Genomic DNA, 16,797 nt, shown 5'->3' with positions numbered 1-16,797 from the left:
GAGGCATTTATTATTTCATCCAGTAATGGTCGCATTAAAGCGAATGCCTATTGTAAAGAAATTCGTAATATACCAAAGAAACGCTTGTATAAATATAAATGAATTAATCATTATCGAAAATCCGTAAAATTACACGGTTCAGTTTGTTGCCATTCTTTCTTTCCGTATTTTTATTTTAAATAATAATATAGAACATATCAGGCCTCATTAGCTAAAATACTGATCCAAAGGTACAAAATTGCTACAAAACCAGTACACATCATATTGTGGTTGTCGGTGGGACATACTCACTTGAGTTGTTGTTGATGCCCCTCTTCCTCCTAAAATAATCATATCCGTTTTAAGCATCGATGTTACGTTATTCTGCTATTACAATCTACTTACAAGACTGTATTAGAAGTAGCAATAGCACCTGAAATATTGAGCAAAATTATTCTCTTTTATGTACAGACAAAATGTAATAGTATTGTTTTGAAGTCTCCATAAAGTGACTGTGTAGTCGTACGCATGCGCGCGTGTATTAGTGTTTGTGTGTGTGAGAGAGGGAGAGAGAAGAGAGAGAGAGAGAGAGAGAGAGAGAGAGAGATGAAGCAAGAGAGAGAGGGCGCGCCAAACAATGGGAAGTGAATGAGAGAGTTATATATATAGATACAAACCGTTTAACTCCAAAGTTCTCGGCATCCTCCAAAGTCTCCGGCAGGTGTTTATGGGCTGTTTCGGGAAGATACAGACCGCTCAGTGAGGAAACCATGCAATGTCATACAGCCCAACAGCATCATTGTAGTGTTACCGAGGTAAGGGTGTTCTATAAGCTGGTTCTACCAAGAGTTCAAGGTTTCAATTAACGCTAGATTTCTACGATCTCCCTTTTCATTATTAACACTCTTTCGATGTAGAGAACCTCGTTCACAGTGGGGTTATATAATGAATTCGGCCTTGTTTGTTTGTTTTAAAAAATCTCGAACAATCTATATTCTCTGTTGCATTTTGTCTTTGTTGTGAATTGGGCTATAAAAGTTGGCGGTACACTTGGATGGAGGAGGCATAAATTTGGCTTTAATGTGGTGTCTTATGTGATCAAGAGGCCTAGACTCAACCTCTCGTTCCTGTGTTTTGGTTTTGATAGATCTGTATAAAGTGATAAAAGCAGCCGAGGGTTTGATTATCTTATCCAATAATGGTCGTATTAAAGCATATGTCAGGCCGTAAAGAAATTTGTACTGTGCCAAGAAAACGCTTGTTTGTGCCAAGAAAACGCTTGCTTTGAAAAGTGAGCTAATAATTATTGAATATCCGTAAAATGCAAGTTTGCAATTATTGACATTCTTCGTTTTTCTTTTTATTACGTGCAATTTTAACGTGCTTCCATTCATCAGTGTCACATTTATAAAATATCATAATACATAAGCCAACAATGTGCCAGGATCAGCTGACACAAAGATACCAAACTGCTACAAAAATCAGTCCACATCCATGAAATTGTAGTCGTTGCACTTAAGAAACCATTTCAAATGTCGATGGGGCATTCTCATTTGAGTCTTGGTTGATGCCACTTTTTCTCCTGAAATGTATTTATCCGTTTTTAACAACAATGGTACATTTTTGTTATAAAGTATTCTGCTATTACAATTGACTCATCAGATTGTGTGAGAAGTACCTAACATTTGAAATATTGTACAATTCATCTCTGTTATATGTAGGAACAAAGTTGCGTGTTGACACCACAAGCGAAGTAAGTAAGTATGTATGTATGTATGTATGTATGTATGTATGTGCGAACGTGCGTTTATGTGTGTGTGTGTGTTTGTGTGTCTGTGTGTGTGTGTGTGTGTGAGAGAGAGAGAGGGGGGGAGAGATGAAGAGAGAGAGCGACAGTGGAAGAGACAGCTGACATGTTTTAAATGAGGGAAAGAGATAAGAAGGTGTCGCCAGGTAAGTATATAACCAACCGTTTTACTCCAAAGTTTTGAGCATCTTCCAAGGTCTCTGGCAGGTGTTTGTGGGCGGTTTCAGGGAGATATATACCACTCAAAGCACAGAACAATGCCATGCAGCCAAACAATATCAGAGGAACAGTGTTACCAAGAACTGGATGTTCTCCTAATAGGTCCTATCAAAATGAGAAGGCTTGCTTTGAACGCTCAAGAATGAAATTGTCTTTTTGCATATAAAAAGTATTCCTAAGATTACATTATGCATTATTATATGTGAATCAAATGAAACTATAAGCTTATGAGCTAGTAGAAAAAATGAAAGATTGGTTTGTATTGAAGTTGAAATTTATAAATTGATTGTCAAATTATATATATAGCCTCAAATTATTAACTCGATATAAATCTATAAAACGTGATGAAGAACTTGTTATGCACGACATATCAGGGTAGCGTACCATAACAACTGGTGATACAATAGCCGCAACACGGCCAAATGTACACCCTAAACCTAATCCAAAATTCCGTAAGGCTGTTGGATAGAACTCCCCATTCCACATGAAAAGAAGGGAGAAGTTACCGCTGACGCCCAGTTTCCCTATAGTGTACAAAGCTGTAAAGGCGGTTCTGGTATTAGGACTCTCTGAAATATTGAAGGAAAGAGCGCAATAACATTAATTAAGGTCACTATTTTCTTTCATCTAGGTAGGTCCTACACGAACGACCCCTAGTCTGCTTTACATTACTATTCATCTAAACCGGTGGAAATACAGAATTTAAAAAAGGCGTCTAAAAACATGTGGTATGAGGATTCATTTTTGGCCGAAGCCTTTGATTTATCACAAATCCCAAGTCCCAAATACTACTATTACCTATTATGTTTCAGATTTCGTGCAGAGTCAGTTTTGAATAATACCTATGTCTGCAAAGAAATGAACCGGTATTGTAGTCAACATGGACAAAGCAGAGATCATCATGCCAGCACAGTATGTTTTTCTTCTTCCAAATTTGTTGATGATGAACATCGACGCGTAGGCTATGAGGTCGATTACAGACAGGACAAGAGCATTGATGAAGATATCTCCATCTAGGGAACCCTGATTTAGTGTAAGACCATACCACGAAATTGCGACTGTAATCCTAAAATATAACAATGCGTTAGCATCATAACTCACAAGTATTTATTCTCCGAAATATGTCTTAAATTAACTTAGTAGAGTGAAATGTCAATGTATATGTGGAACATGTAGGTGTGACCAATCCAAAATCTTTCAGATTCACACCGAATGACTGATTTCGCTTCACTGACAATATATACAGTTTAAACCATCAGTAACGTACCATTTTTTCTATTCAAAAGGCGTTAAATGGTCTCATACCAGCCGAAAATCATCACTGCTGTCCTCGCCATAAGTCTTGGTGCGTGAAAAATTTTAAGAGGACTTAAAGAGGGGGTTATTTGCAAAGAATGTTCATTGAATAGCTGGTCGACTTCTGGAATCGCCTTTTTATTCACTCTTGCCGCCCATTTCACTATGTCCTCAGCTTCTGCGTATCTACCCCTAGATAACAGCCAACGAGGTGACTCCGGGATTACCCTGGAAGTCAGAATACTTCCTAAAATTTCTAAAACATAAATATACATCATTCAATGCATGCATGGTTGCATGTACGCATGCTTACGTTCCAATACATTTTACATGAAAATACCAATACACGCTCGTTTGTATTGCTAGAAAAAAAAAATCACAGTACGTTAAGCAAGAGAGAAACAGAAGCTACCACCAGAAGCCTAGGTATAAGAATGGTGGCAAGGCCACAGCCAACTGTAGATATTTCCAGTCTCGTATAAGGTAAGCCACAGGAGTTGTAAGCACCATGCCTATTCCCCAGGACATAGCTAATGTGCACACGGATACCATGCGTCTTCTTGGTGATACAAATTCCATGCCTGCAAATGTGACATGTTATTGTATCATTGGCATTTCGATTAAAATAGAAGAATTGGGAATATCCTAATAGTGAATCTTTAAAAAGTTTCCATACGACAAGGGGATAAAGGTTATGGCCAATAACACAGCCGTGTACACTACCTACCTATCCACTTGTGAAATAGTACACTTAATTCAACGTGAAAGAGATTTTTCACAGGTTTATTTTTAAGTGAAAAAAGTATCTGTACACGTCATTAAACAATAAAGATATATATATATATATATATATATATATATATATATATATATATATATATATATATATATATATATTGGACAATAGAAGTGTCACCCCTGCTGAACCAATACTATGGGGGAGATAAATGACCGTGGAATGATATTCTCCTGTCATCATTTTATTAACATCAAATTTCACAAAAAATCACAAAATGAGAACAAAATATGCATTCTTCCAAAATATGCAGTTTCAAGTCCAAAATTAGTACTTAGTGGCATAGCCACGTGACCTAATTATAGGTGCCAGTCAACGAGGCAAGGATTCATATAATTGTCTGATGCGTTCAGGGCTTATGCTGGCCCAAGCATGAAACACTGAATTTAACAGAGTTTCTCTGCTGGTTAGACGGGCATTTGTCAAAAGTTTTGACATCATTCCACACATTTTCTATTATGTTTGCATCCGAACTCTGGGCAGGCCACATCACCCTGCGAATGTCCTGTTGGTCAAACCAATCATCAACTGCCCTGGGCCTGTGACAATGAGCAATGTCATCCTGGTGAACAAATGGATAATTCCTGTCACCAAACATGTTAGTAATAGATGGTAGCAAGCCTGACTCCAAAACATCGATATTTTTCTACTGATTCATGTTTGCATCAACCACTATCAATTCACCCACGCCATGGATGCTGATGCAGCCCCACGCCATGATGAATATGCTGCTCCGGATTCGAAAATTCAGTGCATGTGGTTCAAATGCTTTACCAGCAGTTTGCCAGCATCGTACCCGTCTGTCATCAGAGGTCAGACCAAAGCGACACTCATCAGAAAAAAATATATAGGACCAATTGTCATGGACTGTCCAGTTCCAGATCCTGTTGACCCTAGTTCACTCTACGTTGCCTGTTTTGTAACGATATAAGAGGTTTCAGTCTTGCTACCCTGCTGTACACTCTATGCGCATGTAACCGACGCCTAGCAATTTTCACAGACACATTCTTATGCGTGAAATTGTTCCACTGTGTTGTCAACTGACAAGCAGTGTCGAACTTTGACAACCTGGACATCAAAATCAGTCGTCGGTCTTCACGGCCAGTAGTCTTTCTTGGACGACCCATCAGAGGGAATTTGTCTCTTGATCCAGTGTTTCTATACCGAAACCAGACCCTCTGCACGGTTCTGACTGAACAATTCAATTGTATCGATATTCTGACATTGCTTATATTCCGCCTCTTCAGGTTAATAACTTGCACCTATAACAGTTAGATAATTGCCTGTATCTTGCCATATTGGAAGAAGACAGGAATATCATTTGCTGTACATGTACAAGACCAACAATACAATTCCATGGTAAAGTGGTTTTATACTCATTAATCACATTATAAGTAGACCAGGCATTATAACTACCCAGGATCTGCCTACTTTTATTACTCTGAGTTAGGGGGTGACACTTCTATTGTCCAGTGTGTATATATATATATATATATATATATATATATATGGGTGTGTGTGCGTGTGTGTGTGTGTTGTCTCGTGTGTGTGTGTGTTGTCTCTTACTCAGAACCACGACCGAGTTGTTAAGAATGCCGTGACAGCTGCCCACGAAGAAACGGAATGCAACATAAGCCCTGTAGTTAGGTGAGAAAGCGGCTCCCAATCCTCCGACGCCATGTATCAAACAGGCAATGAAAGATACCCACTTGCGGCCAATACTGTAAACAGAAAAAGTAAAAAGGTGTATCCCTATTATGGAGTCTAAATATACCACTAAACCTAGTCAACTATTTAAATAAATTCTTCGAAAACAATAAAGTGAAGTTTACATCTTTTTATAATTAATACCGATAGGGAAATAAACAAACCGGTAGAAAAGAAAGTTTAGCATAATTTTATCTATCTGTTTTGATACTAGTTCTTTTATAAAAGAATTAAACAACCTTAGTTTTCAATATTTGGTAACAGCTACCAGTACTGTTAACACAGTTTCTTCCGTGGGCTACCGTTACTGTATATGTCACTGGCATGCACAAGAGTGGTTAGATCTTTGGGAATATTTTACCGGCTTTTTGTAGTCAACTAAAAATGGAATATTACTAACTGACATAAAGTATTTGATTAATGCTCGTTAAATGTTTCGTAAAATTTAATGCCTGGGGGATGGACATCATTCTTTTTAGTATGTTCATTGAAACAACTTATCATTTTTTTAGTTTGGCAAACTTTTCAACATTAAAATTTCAACAACAAAATTTATGCGTGAATTTAAATTAATTAAAAAATTCAAGGAAGTGCCCCTTTCAATTATTTTGATTTTTCATCTGTGACAACTATTTTATGACACACATTTGAGCGGTTGATAAATTCCTAATGCCTAAAATACCACTAAAAAAAAAAGATAATATCCCGTTGGTTGAGAAAAAAGAACCCAATATCTTATGTGAGCAGAAAATGTTGGTATGATAATAATTCGTCTCCGAGAGCCCATTCAGAACAATATATCCGTAGATCTACTGTTCCACGGATCAAATATGGCGGATCCTACGGGAAAGAAGAGGCAATTAATCCGCTATGTATCCCCGCCTCCATACGCGCCATTAAACGGATTAAATCAAGGCTCCGAGATTTAATTGCCAGCTCCCTGCAATGCGGCCCCCAAGTTTATTTGAACAATGTCCTATGATTATTAAGGCAAATATAAATTGACTGATCTAAAAGGTCCAAAATAGTGTAGCTGATTTCATTGAATATTGACACCCTATATGTACTTAAATAAATTACCAAAGGGCATTCTTACTAGTCTGCTGCTAAACCACCGACAATGGCCCCCACGGCCACTCCTGCTAGATAGACCACGTTTACCATATTTATTAGCAAGGAACTGTCACAAAATAGGCCAAACTGAAAATAAAAAACAGAGATTATCCATTCATCTCAAATCAATTCAATTAATTTCTGGATCAATTTCAATCAATATGTTATGGCCTTGTACACCGCATATACACTTATACAGGTATTAAGTTTTTTAATTGGTACCCAATGCAAGTACCGGTATTTAATTTCTTTTTGAAATAAATCTCCCGCCCTGTTTTCATGGTTTAGATGGATATTTACCTTTTCAAAGGCTGTTATGATTTCTTATTGTGATTTCTCATTGTATCAACACAAGTTGTTTTTCTGTCACATCTTGGATTAAGCATGTTGTACGTAGATTCCCATTTCAACTTTTTGAACTTGGCTTTGGCACTGTTATGCATAATAAACCCGTGCCAAATTATTTTATAGATTCTGTGTCATACAGTGTAGAACAAAATCACAGCTTAGCACGGTATATTACAACAATAAACCAATGAACTACACACTTCTGTAGGAAACGTTCTCGGGAATACAGATGTATCATAAACCCAGTCCTTGCACGGCAACACACTACCATTCCCGGAATCATTTCCACTACGCCACAGACATCCCTCATACTCCCCATTCTCGTCAACAGGAATGGTTTGGTTGATAAGATGTTGGTGCCAGGTACCCTGGATTCCAAAGGTGTCATTTGCCAGGTCTGGAATGGCGCACCTAAAAACATGAATTGTTAATCGGCGTACATTATACGTTTTATAAAATGCGTATCCTAGACGTATTCACTTTTTCATATAGTTTGTTGAGATATTACAAATCTCATTATAAGTCTTGAATTAAATATTGGCTATGATTGCACTGTTAAGTTAAAAAATGAATTATTACGATATATTTTAACAATGAAAAAAAAAAAAAAAAACGAAATAGTTTCGAACCAGTATGAAATGTTTGATAACAACCGTGATGATTCTAGTCAAGACGGAGTCCTCCCCATTTGCTTCTATGTTGGCATCTCATGTGGGCCCGATTTTAACATCAACAAAAACAGCATTCCTGACAGCTTGGGGATTATTTGACATACCTGTAAATTTGGCTTCATTCTGTAACTTATGAGGTCATCGGAAGTTTTATATGTGTTACGATAAGCAACACCATGTCTAAAGCGACAAGAAATCTATGAACCTATGAACTACATCAATAAACCCTATCGCGAAGATCAAGTCTGTGTAAACAAAGTTTGCAGATAGCACTGTGAAACGCACAGCTGAAGAAAATTTTCACTGTTCGTCCCATCATCAATACCCACTGCTATTCTTCCAATTTTATGGGCATTAATTTCGTCGAAAACTTTACAGGTAAATAGATCAAAACAACCATGTACAGGGGAAAAACATACATAAACGCCCTTTTTAAAGTAGGCCTAGATATATTCGTAGTTGTTAGACAATAGAGCAAGCCACATCTTTTTTGCGCATATGAAAAGGCTAAGCTAAAACCAATGTCATTTGACAAGTATTTTACCTATGCGTCGGTAATTGCTGCATGAAGACTGTTACCATCATTTGCATGGTTGTCGACATTGTCACTAGACCACTAAATATTGTCGTCCGAAGCTGAATCCTCCCAAATTCTCCAACGCGTCGGACCACATCATCAAATTCCATCACTATACCGTTTGTCTGCTGATTAATCCGTGTGTGTCAACGTTTCAGCTGCGACGAAATACTTGACACTGGTTGTTGTACGTCCGATGTCATTCACGCATATCAGATAAATTGAAGGAAGTTAAAGAAGCTCAAAGGTTGGTGTCCGTTGTTTATTCCCGATGCAATTTTATTAAATAGTTTAAGAACGATGTAATAGAGTTCGTACAAGAAACTCATACGGAACATATGGTTTTTAATTTTTCAGCTCACTAGGTTAAATACGCAAAAAAAAAAAAAAAAAAAAAAAAAAAAAAAAAAACTCCAAACTTAGTATTTTCAAGTATACAAAGACCAATAATTTATAGCTAGACTTACAATAAAGTGTAAGTATTAGAAAACAAATAATTCTGTCGTTCAGTTTTTCACTGTGTGAATTAATTAAGTGTCAGTTTACCACCCGCTCTTATCTCGTTAGGAGTCACCGTTAAGTACTGGGTCTCTGTACAGTTGCATCTTCACTGTTTACCTGTATGCTTATGTCAGCACGTGTGTTTAAACACTAACATCGATGGAAGGCATAATACAGCTCAGGACATTTGCGTTAAAGGGGACAACATGAAAAGGTGAATTAATTTGAACAAAAAACCAAATCAATGTTCGTTTGGACTCTGAGTCCCTCCAAATAATTGACAATAACTGGCCTAGTTGTTGCGGGTTATCAGTGTCGTATACATGCATATAGTAATATGAAATAAAAGTAAAAAATAATCGAATAATCACATGGCGAAATAAATAGAATAAAATAATCAAAATGCATATGACGTATCATAAAAGCAGTGGCGTTCAGTTGCAGTTAAATTGTATAACGCAACTCTCTTGTGCTACCTTCTGCGATCAACAGTAGGTGAATTAATGAATTAATTGAAATCTAGCATCTTCTTCTTGTGTTTTGGGTTGAATATTTCTGTATAGAGTATTATAGGCAGCCAAGGCATTTAATATTTTATCCAGTAATGGTCGTATTGAAGCGTATGCCTATTTGTAAAGAAATTCTTATTATACCAAGGAAGCGCTTGTATAAATATAAATGAGTTACCACCCATTATCGAAAATCATTATCGAAAATCCGTTAAAATGCACGGTTCAGTTTGTTCCCATTCTTTCTTTCCACATTTCTTTAAAATTTTGATATAGAACATATCAGGCCTCACTGATCCAAAGGAACAAAATTGCTACAAAACCAGTACACATCATTTTGTGGTTGTCGGACTTAAGAAACCATTTCCAATGTCGATGGGGCATTCTCACTTGAGTTTTTGTTGATGTCCGTCTTCCTCCTGAAATAAACATATCCGTTTTTAACATCGATGTTACGTTATTTTGCTATTACAATCTACTTACAAAACTGTATTGGAAGTAGCTATAGCACTTGAAATATTGAGCAAAATTCTTCTCTTTTATGTAGGGACAAAGTGTAACACTTTTGTTTTGAAGTCTCCATAAAGTGACTGTGTAGTCGTATGCATGCGCACGCGTGTGCATTAGTGTTTGTGTGTGTGTGTGTGAGAGAGAGAGAGAGAGAGAGAGAGATGAAGCAAGAGAGAGGGGGCGAGCCAAACAATGGGGAGTGAATGAGAGAGTTATATATAGATACAAACCGTTTAACTCCAAAGTTCTCGGCATCCTCCAAAGTCTCCGGCAGGTGTTTATGGGCTGTTTCGGGAAGATACAGACCGCTCAATGAGGAAACCAATGTCATACAGCCAAACAGCATCATTGGAATAGTGTTACCGAGGTAAGGGTGTTCTCTTAGCTGGTCCTACCAAGAGTTCAAGGTTTCAATTAACGCTGGTATAAGATGATCATGTTCAATGTAGAACACATTCAATGCAAAACGAAAGACTTTAACAGAGAAAACCGATGGCGACAGATGCTTCTCCATCTTACTATTAGAACTGCTATTTTTTACTTGAAAAAAAGAAAAAAATAACAACCTCTGCCGTCAAAAGGTGTTTGAAAGTTTTACAATATCTGATTTTGTTTAATTTTAAATATTATTTTTAAATTTTATTAAAATAAAATATTAATGAATAAATAAAATGAAATAAAATAGAGCAAAGAAAAGAAAAGACAAAAATGTTACGTAGTTAACCAAAAGCCCTTAACAGAACATTACTATTAAAAAGATTAACAAATTGGGATGGGGGGGGGGGGGGTGCCGGGTCGAGACAATGCGTACACTGTAAAAGGGGAGAAAACTTATGAAGACACTGCCTGTTCGTGATTGAAAGGGTTATCTGTAATTGAGCTTCCTGTATGATAGACCTGACAAAGTAACAAAGAATAAACAGCATACCATCACAATCGGTGAAATCACTGCCCCAAGACGACCAAATGCACATCCTATACCAAGCCCAAAGTTTCGCAAGGCTGTTGGATAGAACTCTCCGTTCCACATGAAAAGAAGGTTGAAGCTACAACTGACGCCTAGTTTCCCAATTGTGTACAAAGTTGTAAAGGTTGTACTGGTTGTGGAATTGTCTGGAACGCAAGAGGCAATGTTAACGCTTACAGGTACATTCAAGCACACAAGTGTTGATACTACTGGTATATGCCAATTGCCACTTATATATTAGGACTGTCTAATTGTGCAGACAAAGTTAACACATCTTAATTAAACTTGACTGTGATGCACAACAAATAACGAGTTGCACTGTTAATGCAAGTAAATGACCAATGGATCAATATTGGCTAAAATATTACTGATGTACGTTAAAAATAATTAACTTTAGACAGAAATTAGTAAAATAAACAAGTAATATTGCAAGAGTTAACCCGGTAGAACAAGAAAAGAGAGTAGTCACGGGTTAATATGCGCAAATTAAGGTATTTGGTCCCCTCGCTTAAATACTCAACACAATTTGTAGGCCTATCTTATTTTTTCTACATTTTCTACATCTTCATATACCCTTGTTTGCAAAGAAATGCATCAGTATAGTCGACAACATAGCCAATGCAGATATCATCATGGCAGCACAGAAGGTTTTTTTTCTTCCAATTCTATTGATGATCAGCAACGAGAAGGCGGCGATAAAATCGATTAGAGCCAAAACGAGAGCATTGATGAAGATGTCACCGTCTAAGGAACCTTGATTCAGCGTTAGGCCATACCATGACACACCAACGGTTAGCCTATAAGAGAACATACAAGAAAAACAAAGTAAACGCTATATATTTTTAACCACGATGAGTTTGATGATCGTTTAACACCCAGACCCAATATAGAGGTGCATTTCACAAGCTGAAATGTCACAAGTCTAAGATAATCAGAAATTTAAAACTAATGAATTCAAAGTTGTATTTAATCATTTAAAACGTGTGAGTGTACAGAACAAAAATTCACATGTATAATCTGTCGTGGTCTATTATTATGGACTAGTAAGAAGCAATAAAGGGAAATTTTTGTAACGTATGTTCCGGTAACGTGTGTTCCGGGACATACATTTAATTTTTTTGTATCTTGTTCCAATGTATGATATGGTGATTCCGTCATTGTAAATTGTAGCTGACGTAAGGATGCTTTTATAAAATTTCATCTCTAACTCTGGGGGTGGGGGGTGGGGGGTGGTGGGCTTTGGTCATGGCTAAAACGAACGTAACGTATGTTCCCCTGAAAAATGTTCGAAAAAAATTCATACCTGTCCAAACACTTAGTGGAAATGTAGTCAACAGAAACATCTTTCGTGTGTAGTTTGACATTTCTGACATAAATTTACACCACGAATAACAAATAGTTCATGTAATGCCTTTTTTTTACTGTCAGTGGGCTGCATGTTTTCATTTTATGATACATAGTGACAAATAAACTAAAATCGCGGAAAAAACGCTCCATACAGAAGATTACCGTGTTATACTTGTAGGAAAGGAACTAAAAAAAAACAAAACCAGTGCTGACTGGATTTTTTAAGTGAGCAAAACGCTTCCGCAGCCGAAGTTTTACGTTTGTGACAGAACCGTATGATCCTTACTTGGGTTAAGACGATGTATTATTTTTTATTATTCATGGTTCTAGGACAGTGAAACTTTGATACGCATTTTTTTCATGTGAAGTGGCTTTACCAAACATAGGTTCTAATCTGTGCACTAAATACACTATTTTAAGTGCATGCCTGTGACCTTATTTGAACCTCTCTAGTGGGTTTGGGTGTAAAACGTAGGGTTATTTGGCTTTACATTTTAGGGAGATTTTATAGCTGTTATGCGTGTGTTAACTCATTTTTCATAGTTGTTTGTTGTTAGTCCATTCCATGGAACACTGTTCATTCATTTCAAAGTTATTTATTTGACCTTGTTTCTCTTATACAGATACACGGCACCCCTGTGTCCTCGGATATGTTTGTCAACTTTAAGCTATGATGCACGAATAGTTTTCATTTAATCGAGTCATTGCACGCCATGAAGATGAACTTTAGGAGTTCACATATGGAATAACTAGGTGAGAAGTCACAGTTAGGAGGTAGTTAGGAATTGGCCTTGGGCAGCGTGGGCTTGAAAATACTCTAAAACCAAATAATCTGACTAAACACCAACGTCACAAACTTGAAAATTAGGTTTAATAAACGGTGAAAAACAGTAAATTATTTATGATTGAATTTTATGAAGATATAAACATGTTAAACGAACTATTGATGATTACACAAAGAAATAGCAACATACCATGCAAATGATATAATCACCGTCCTCACGATAAGCTTCGGTGCTTTACGGAGTTTTAGAGGACTTAAAGTCGGTGTGCTTCGTAAAGAATGTTCGTCAAACAATTGTCCCTCAGGCAGAGCTGCTTTATTTACCTCAGCCACCCATCGCACCACGCTTTCGGCTTCCACGTATTTACCCCTTGAGATGAGCCAGCGAGGGGATTCTGGGATTATCCTGTAAAGTTATATATATATTCCGAAAGTAGAAAAAAGTCTCTCTCTCTCTCTCTCTCTCTCTCGAGATCGAGAGAGAGAGAAAGAGAGAGAGACTTTTTTCTACTTTCGGAATATATGCGATTTGAGTGATAGCGAAGCAACATTTTGCTGACCTCGGGCTCTAAGGAAAATTCTGTCTCCACCTGTGATACCATACGTCAAATTACATATAAAGGAGGACCTACCGCCAGAATAGTAGGTAAATAACTGATGGTAAGGCAACAGCTAACTGTAAATATCTCCAGTCCCGTATAAGATAAGCTGCCGGGGTTGCCAAGAGGATACCTGTGCCCCATGAAAAAGCTGACGTGCACAGGGTTATTATTCGTTTTTTCGGCGACACAAACTCCATACCTGAAAATAAGGAAAGTTTTTTAAAATATATCATTTTATCGATTAAAAAACTCCAATTGTAAAATTCTGCCAGTTTTGGGACAAAAAGTGCTCTGCATAATATCTGTCGCAAATTTGACGTCGACAAGTTGGTACTGCAATGGTTGTTCTCAGAACAAGCTTTAAAAGGTGAATGCATGAAATTTGTCACTTTCTTCCAAGTTGACTTACATGCATAATTTATGTTTTCAAATAAAAATGCATAAATTAACTGATGGATCCATAGTAATGTGTGTGTGTGCGCGTGTGTGTGTGTGTGTGTGTGTGTGAGGGGTAGATTAACGCCCTACCCTTACCAAAAGAAAATGGCGGATCTGGTCTGCCCTCCACCAATAAAAGGAGGGCCATGAGACAAACCGGGACCCGTTGATTCAAGTTTCACATGAAATACTTCAAAATGGCCTATATAGAACCATTGGGCATTTAATTTCTTGGCAAGCTTTGTTAGAATAGAATTCCCAGCGTAAGTGGGGTTGCCAAGATGTGGGAAAATAGAGTAGACTCATAGGAGGCTTCATGTAACATATTTCAAAAGAACCAGTGGGGAGGTTGCGCGCTTACAAACTTCTGCCTTTCATGGCTGTTGTCAACAATGATAACATCGAATGAAACGCCAAATGGAAAAAAAATCACCGATTGCCACAATATTGCACCCTCGTTAACCGCTAAAGGGATATGACCAGTACAAAATTAGCGGAGGTGTTCGAACAATTACTTACAAAGAACAATGACAGTATTGTTCAAGACGCCGTGGCAGGTGCCAACAAAGCACCGGAATGCGACATAAGCTCCGTAGTTAGGTGAAAATGCAGCCCCTATCCCTGCAACCCCATGGATCAAGCAGGCGATGAAAGAAACCAACTTACGGCCAATGCTGGAAAAAAGAACTTCAGTTTATTTTTGCAGAAAAATCGCATTTAATACCAAAAACTGAATCTAAGTAAAGCTCTGTTTTACCATACAAACACAATCAGCAACGAAAATGTAAGTACCTCCACTAAGGAAATACGTAATATAGATCACAGCAAGAACGATTAAAATCTTCATGTTTGCTTGTCTATATCCAAGTGTATCCTCTGAAATCACATGGGTATCTAAAATAGTATACAAAATTGAAGAACAGTCTGATAAAATAATTTTGTTACTGATTACTAGTGGACTCTGTGGTAAATTTTCAACAAATCATTTTGAAACAACAGAGATAACATTTTACTAGTTTAGATTTGAAATGACGTCTATAGACCAATCTTTTTTCAAGCTACACGTCCTTACTAGTCTGCTGCAAGGCCCCCGCCAGTTGCCCCCACAGCCACTCCTACTAGATAAACCACGTTCGCCATGTTAATAAGAAAGGAACTGTCACAAAGTAGATCAAACTGAAATAGAAATGATTTTTTAAATCATTCTTTACTTCTACAGCTTCCAGGGAAGCTTCGGGATTATAAAAGGGAACAACACAATAAGCTTATTACACTTGGAAAATGACTATATTGTAAAATAGGCGTGTGGCGTCGTAAAGATTTGCTGTAAGATAACCAGTCTTGTATCCTAGTCAGTGCCAAATCTCTACAGATAACAAACTGCCTCATTAAGTGAAATATCGATATTGCATTGTGCAAGGACTCGCCTCCGTAGGAAACGTTCTCGGGAATACAGATGTGTCATAAACCCATTCATTACACGACAAGACACTACTGTTTCTTGAATCATTTCCACTACGCCACAGACATCCCTCATACTCCCCATTCTCGTCTACAGGAATGGTTTGGTTGATAAGATATTGGTGCCAAGCATCTTGGAGTTCAAAAGTGTCATTCGACAGGCCTGGAATGGCACATCTGAAGCATAAATTAGTTTTAAAAATTAAAATTTTTCGATAAGCGCCAAATATACTATAACATGTTTCTCTTGATCAATGCGTACTTTAAGCGGTGCGATAAAATGTGCATTTTCCATGCCTATAATTAAATGAGCTTGGGACCGCGCACTAATCTGAAAAAGAAAAATACCAGATAGATGAGGGAAAACTGGCATATTGATAGGTTGATTTGCTTGGACTTGTTTAACTGGAACAACTAACACATTTGATAAATGGTGCGTCAAATGAAGCAACAGAGGACTTAATAGACCTTGAACCGTCAAGAGTACGTAGCCAACATTGCACGTCATCCTTAGTATCAAGGCAAAGAGCAGAAACCAAGAGCTGTAATATTAAAAAAAATAAGCGTTGACCTGCTATCCAAAAACGCGAGTACGTTTATCTTGCAATTCACTCTCACCGCAAAAATGGGCAAATTCACACAGACCGATGCTGAAAGAACACCGCTATCTGACGCATTTGAAAAATCCGCGGCCTCATCAGACAAAACACTATTATTTGTCACGGTCGACGATCTCACGCCCTGGTCGGCATGGATTTATTTACTTGCAAATTGTGCAACTGATATGCCTATTACACCTTTCAAAACGTTTGCTTGCTATTGGAAATTTAAATGAATATACAGATAACATAAAAACTGTGTCATATTTTGCTTTAAAACTTACAGGACTGATTCATAGGACTAATATATATTAGCTTTGATGAAGTTATGCCTTTTTTTGTATGAAAGTGTTTTTTTCTCAGATTCAGTTTTCATGCATAATGGCAGTCTCATTATTAAACTAATATAAGCAAAGGTGTACTTTGGAAATTTTCTGCATCTGTACAATATTGCTCGTTGATTATATGAAAATGATGGTAAGTCTGTTATCGCGTGTTATGTTTTACAGAGTCAAAATTGGAAATAAACTTATTTCTGATACATCTCATAACTCCCTCTGTGGTGT

The 16,797-nt window shown here is 37.3% G+C and overlaps 2 protein-coding genes across 2 annotated transcripts; both read right to left on the bottom strand.

Moving 5' to 3' along the window:
* Nucleotides 1-1,033: 1,033 nt before the first annotated feature.
* LOC106181292 (organic cation transporter protein-like) lies at nucleotides 1,034-8,624 on the bottom strand. The gene is made up of 10 exons (XM_013565620.2): nucleotides 8,481-8,624; nucleotides 7,466-7,676; nucleotides 6,901-7,004; nucleotides 5,664-5,818; nucleotides 3,714-3,882; nucleotides 3,311-3,529; nucleotides 2,848-3,071; nucleotides 2,390-2,574; nucleotides 1,950-2,110; nucleotides 1,034-1,561 (listed from the first exon to the last, which is right to left on the bottom strand). The coding sequence occupies exons 1-10, from the start codon at nucleotides 8,621-8,623 to the stop codon at nucleotides 1,495-1,497; spliced, it is 1,638 nt and encodes a 545-aa protein (XP_013421074.2). The 5' UTR covers nucleotide 8,624; the 3' UTR covers nucleotides 1,034-1,494.
* A 1,155-nt stretch (nucleotides 8,625-9,779) lies between these two features.
* LOC106158215 (organic cation transporter protein-like) lies at nucleotides 9,780-15,580 on the bottom strand. The gene is made up of 8 exons (XM_087009869.1): nucleotides 15,244-15,580; nucleotides 14,691-14,845; nucleotides 13,764-13,932; nucleotides 13,322-13,537; nucleotides 11,574-11,797; nucleotides 10,962-11,146; nucleotides 10,264-10,424; nucleotides 9,780-9,942 (listed from the first exon to the last, which is right to left on the bottom strand). The coding sequence occupies exons 1-8, from the start codon at nucleotides 15,309-15,311 to the stop codon at nucleotides 9,876-9,878; spliced, it is 1,245 nt and encodes a 414-aa protein (XP_086865995.1). The 5' UTR covers nucleotides 15,312-15,580; the 3' UTR covers nucleotides 9,780-9,875.
* Nucleotides 15,581-16,797: the final 1,217 nt, after the last annotated feature.

This window comes from Lingula anatina, chromosome 3, assembly GCF_051362555.1.
Source record: "Lingula anatina isolate TDL-2025a chromosome 3, LinAna3.0, whole genome shotgun sequence".
In the NCBI taxonomy this organism is placed as follows: Eukaryota; Metazoa; Brachiopoda; class Lingulata; order Lingulida; family Lingulidae; genus Lingula; species Lingula anatina.
The sequence above is the reverse complement of the archived record's forward strand: the minus strand, read 5'-3'. Positions and strand labels throughout refer to the sequence as shown.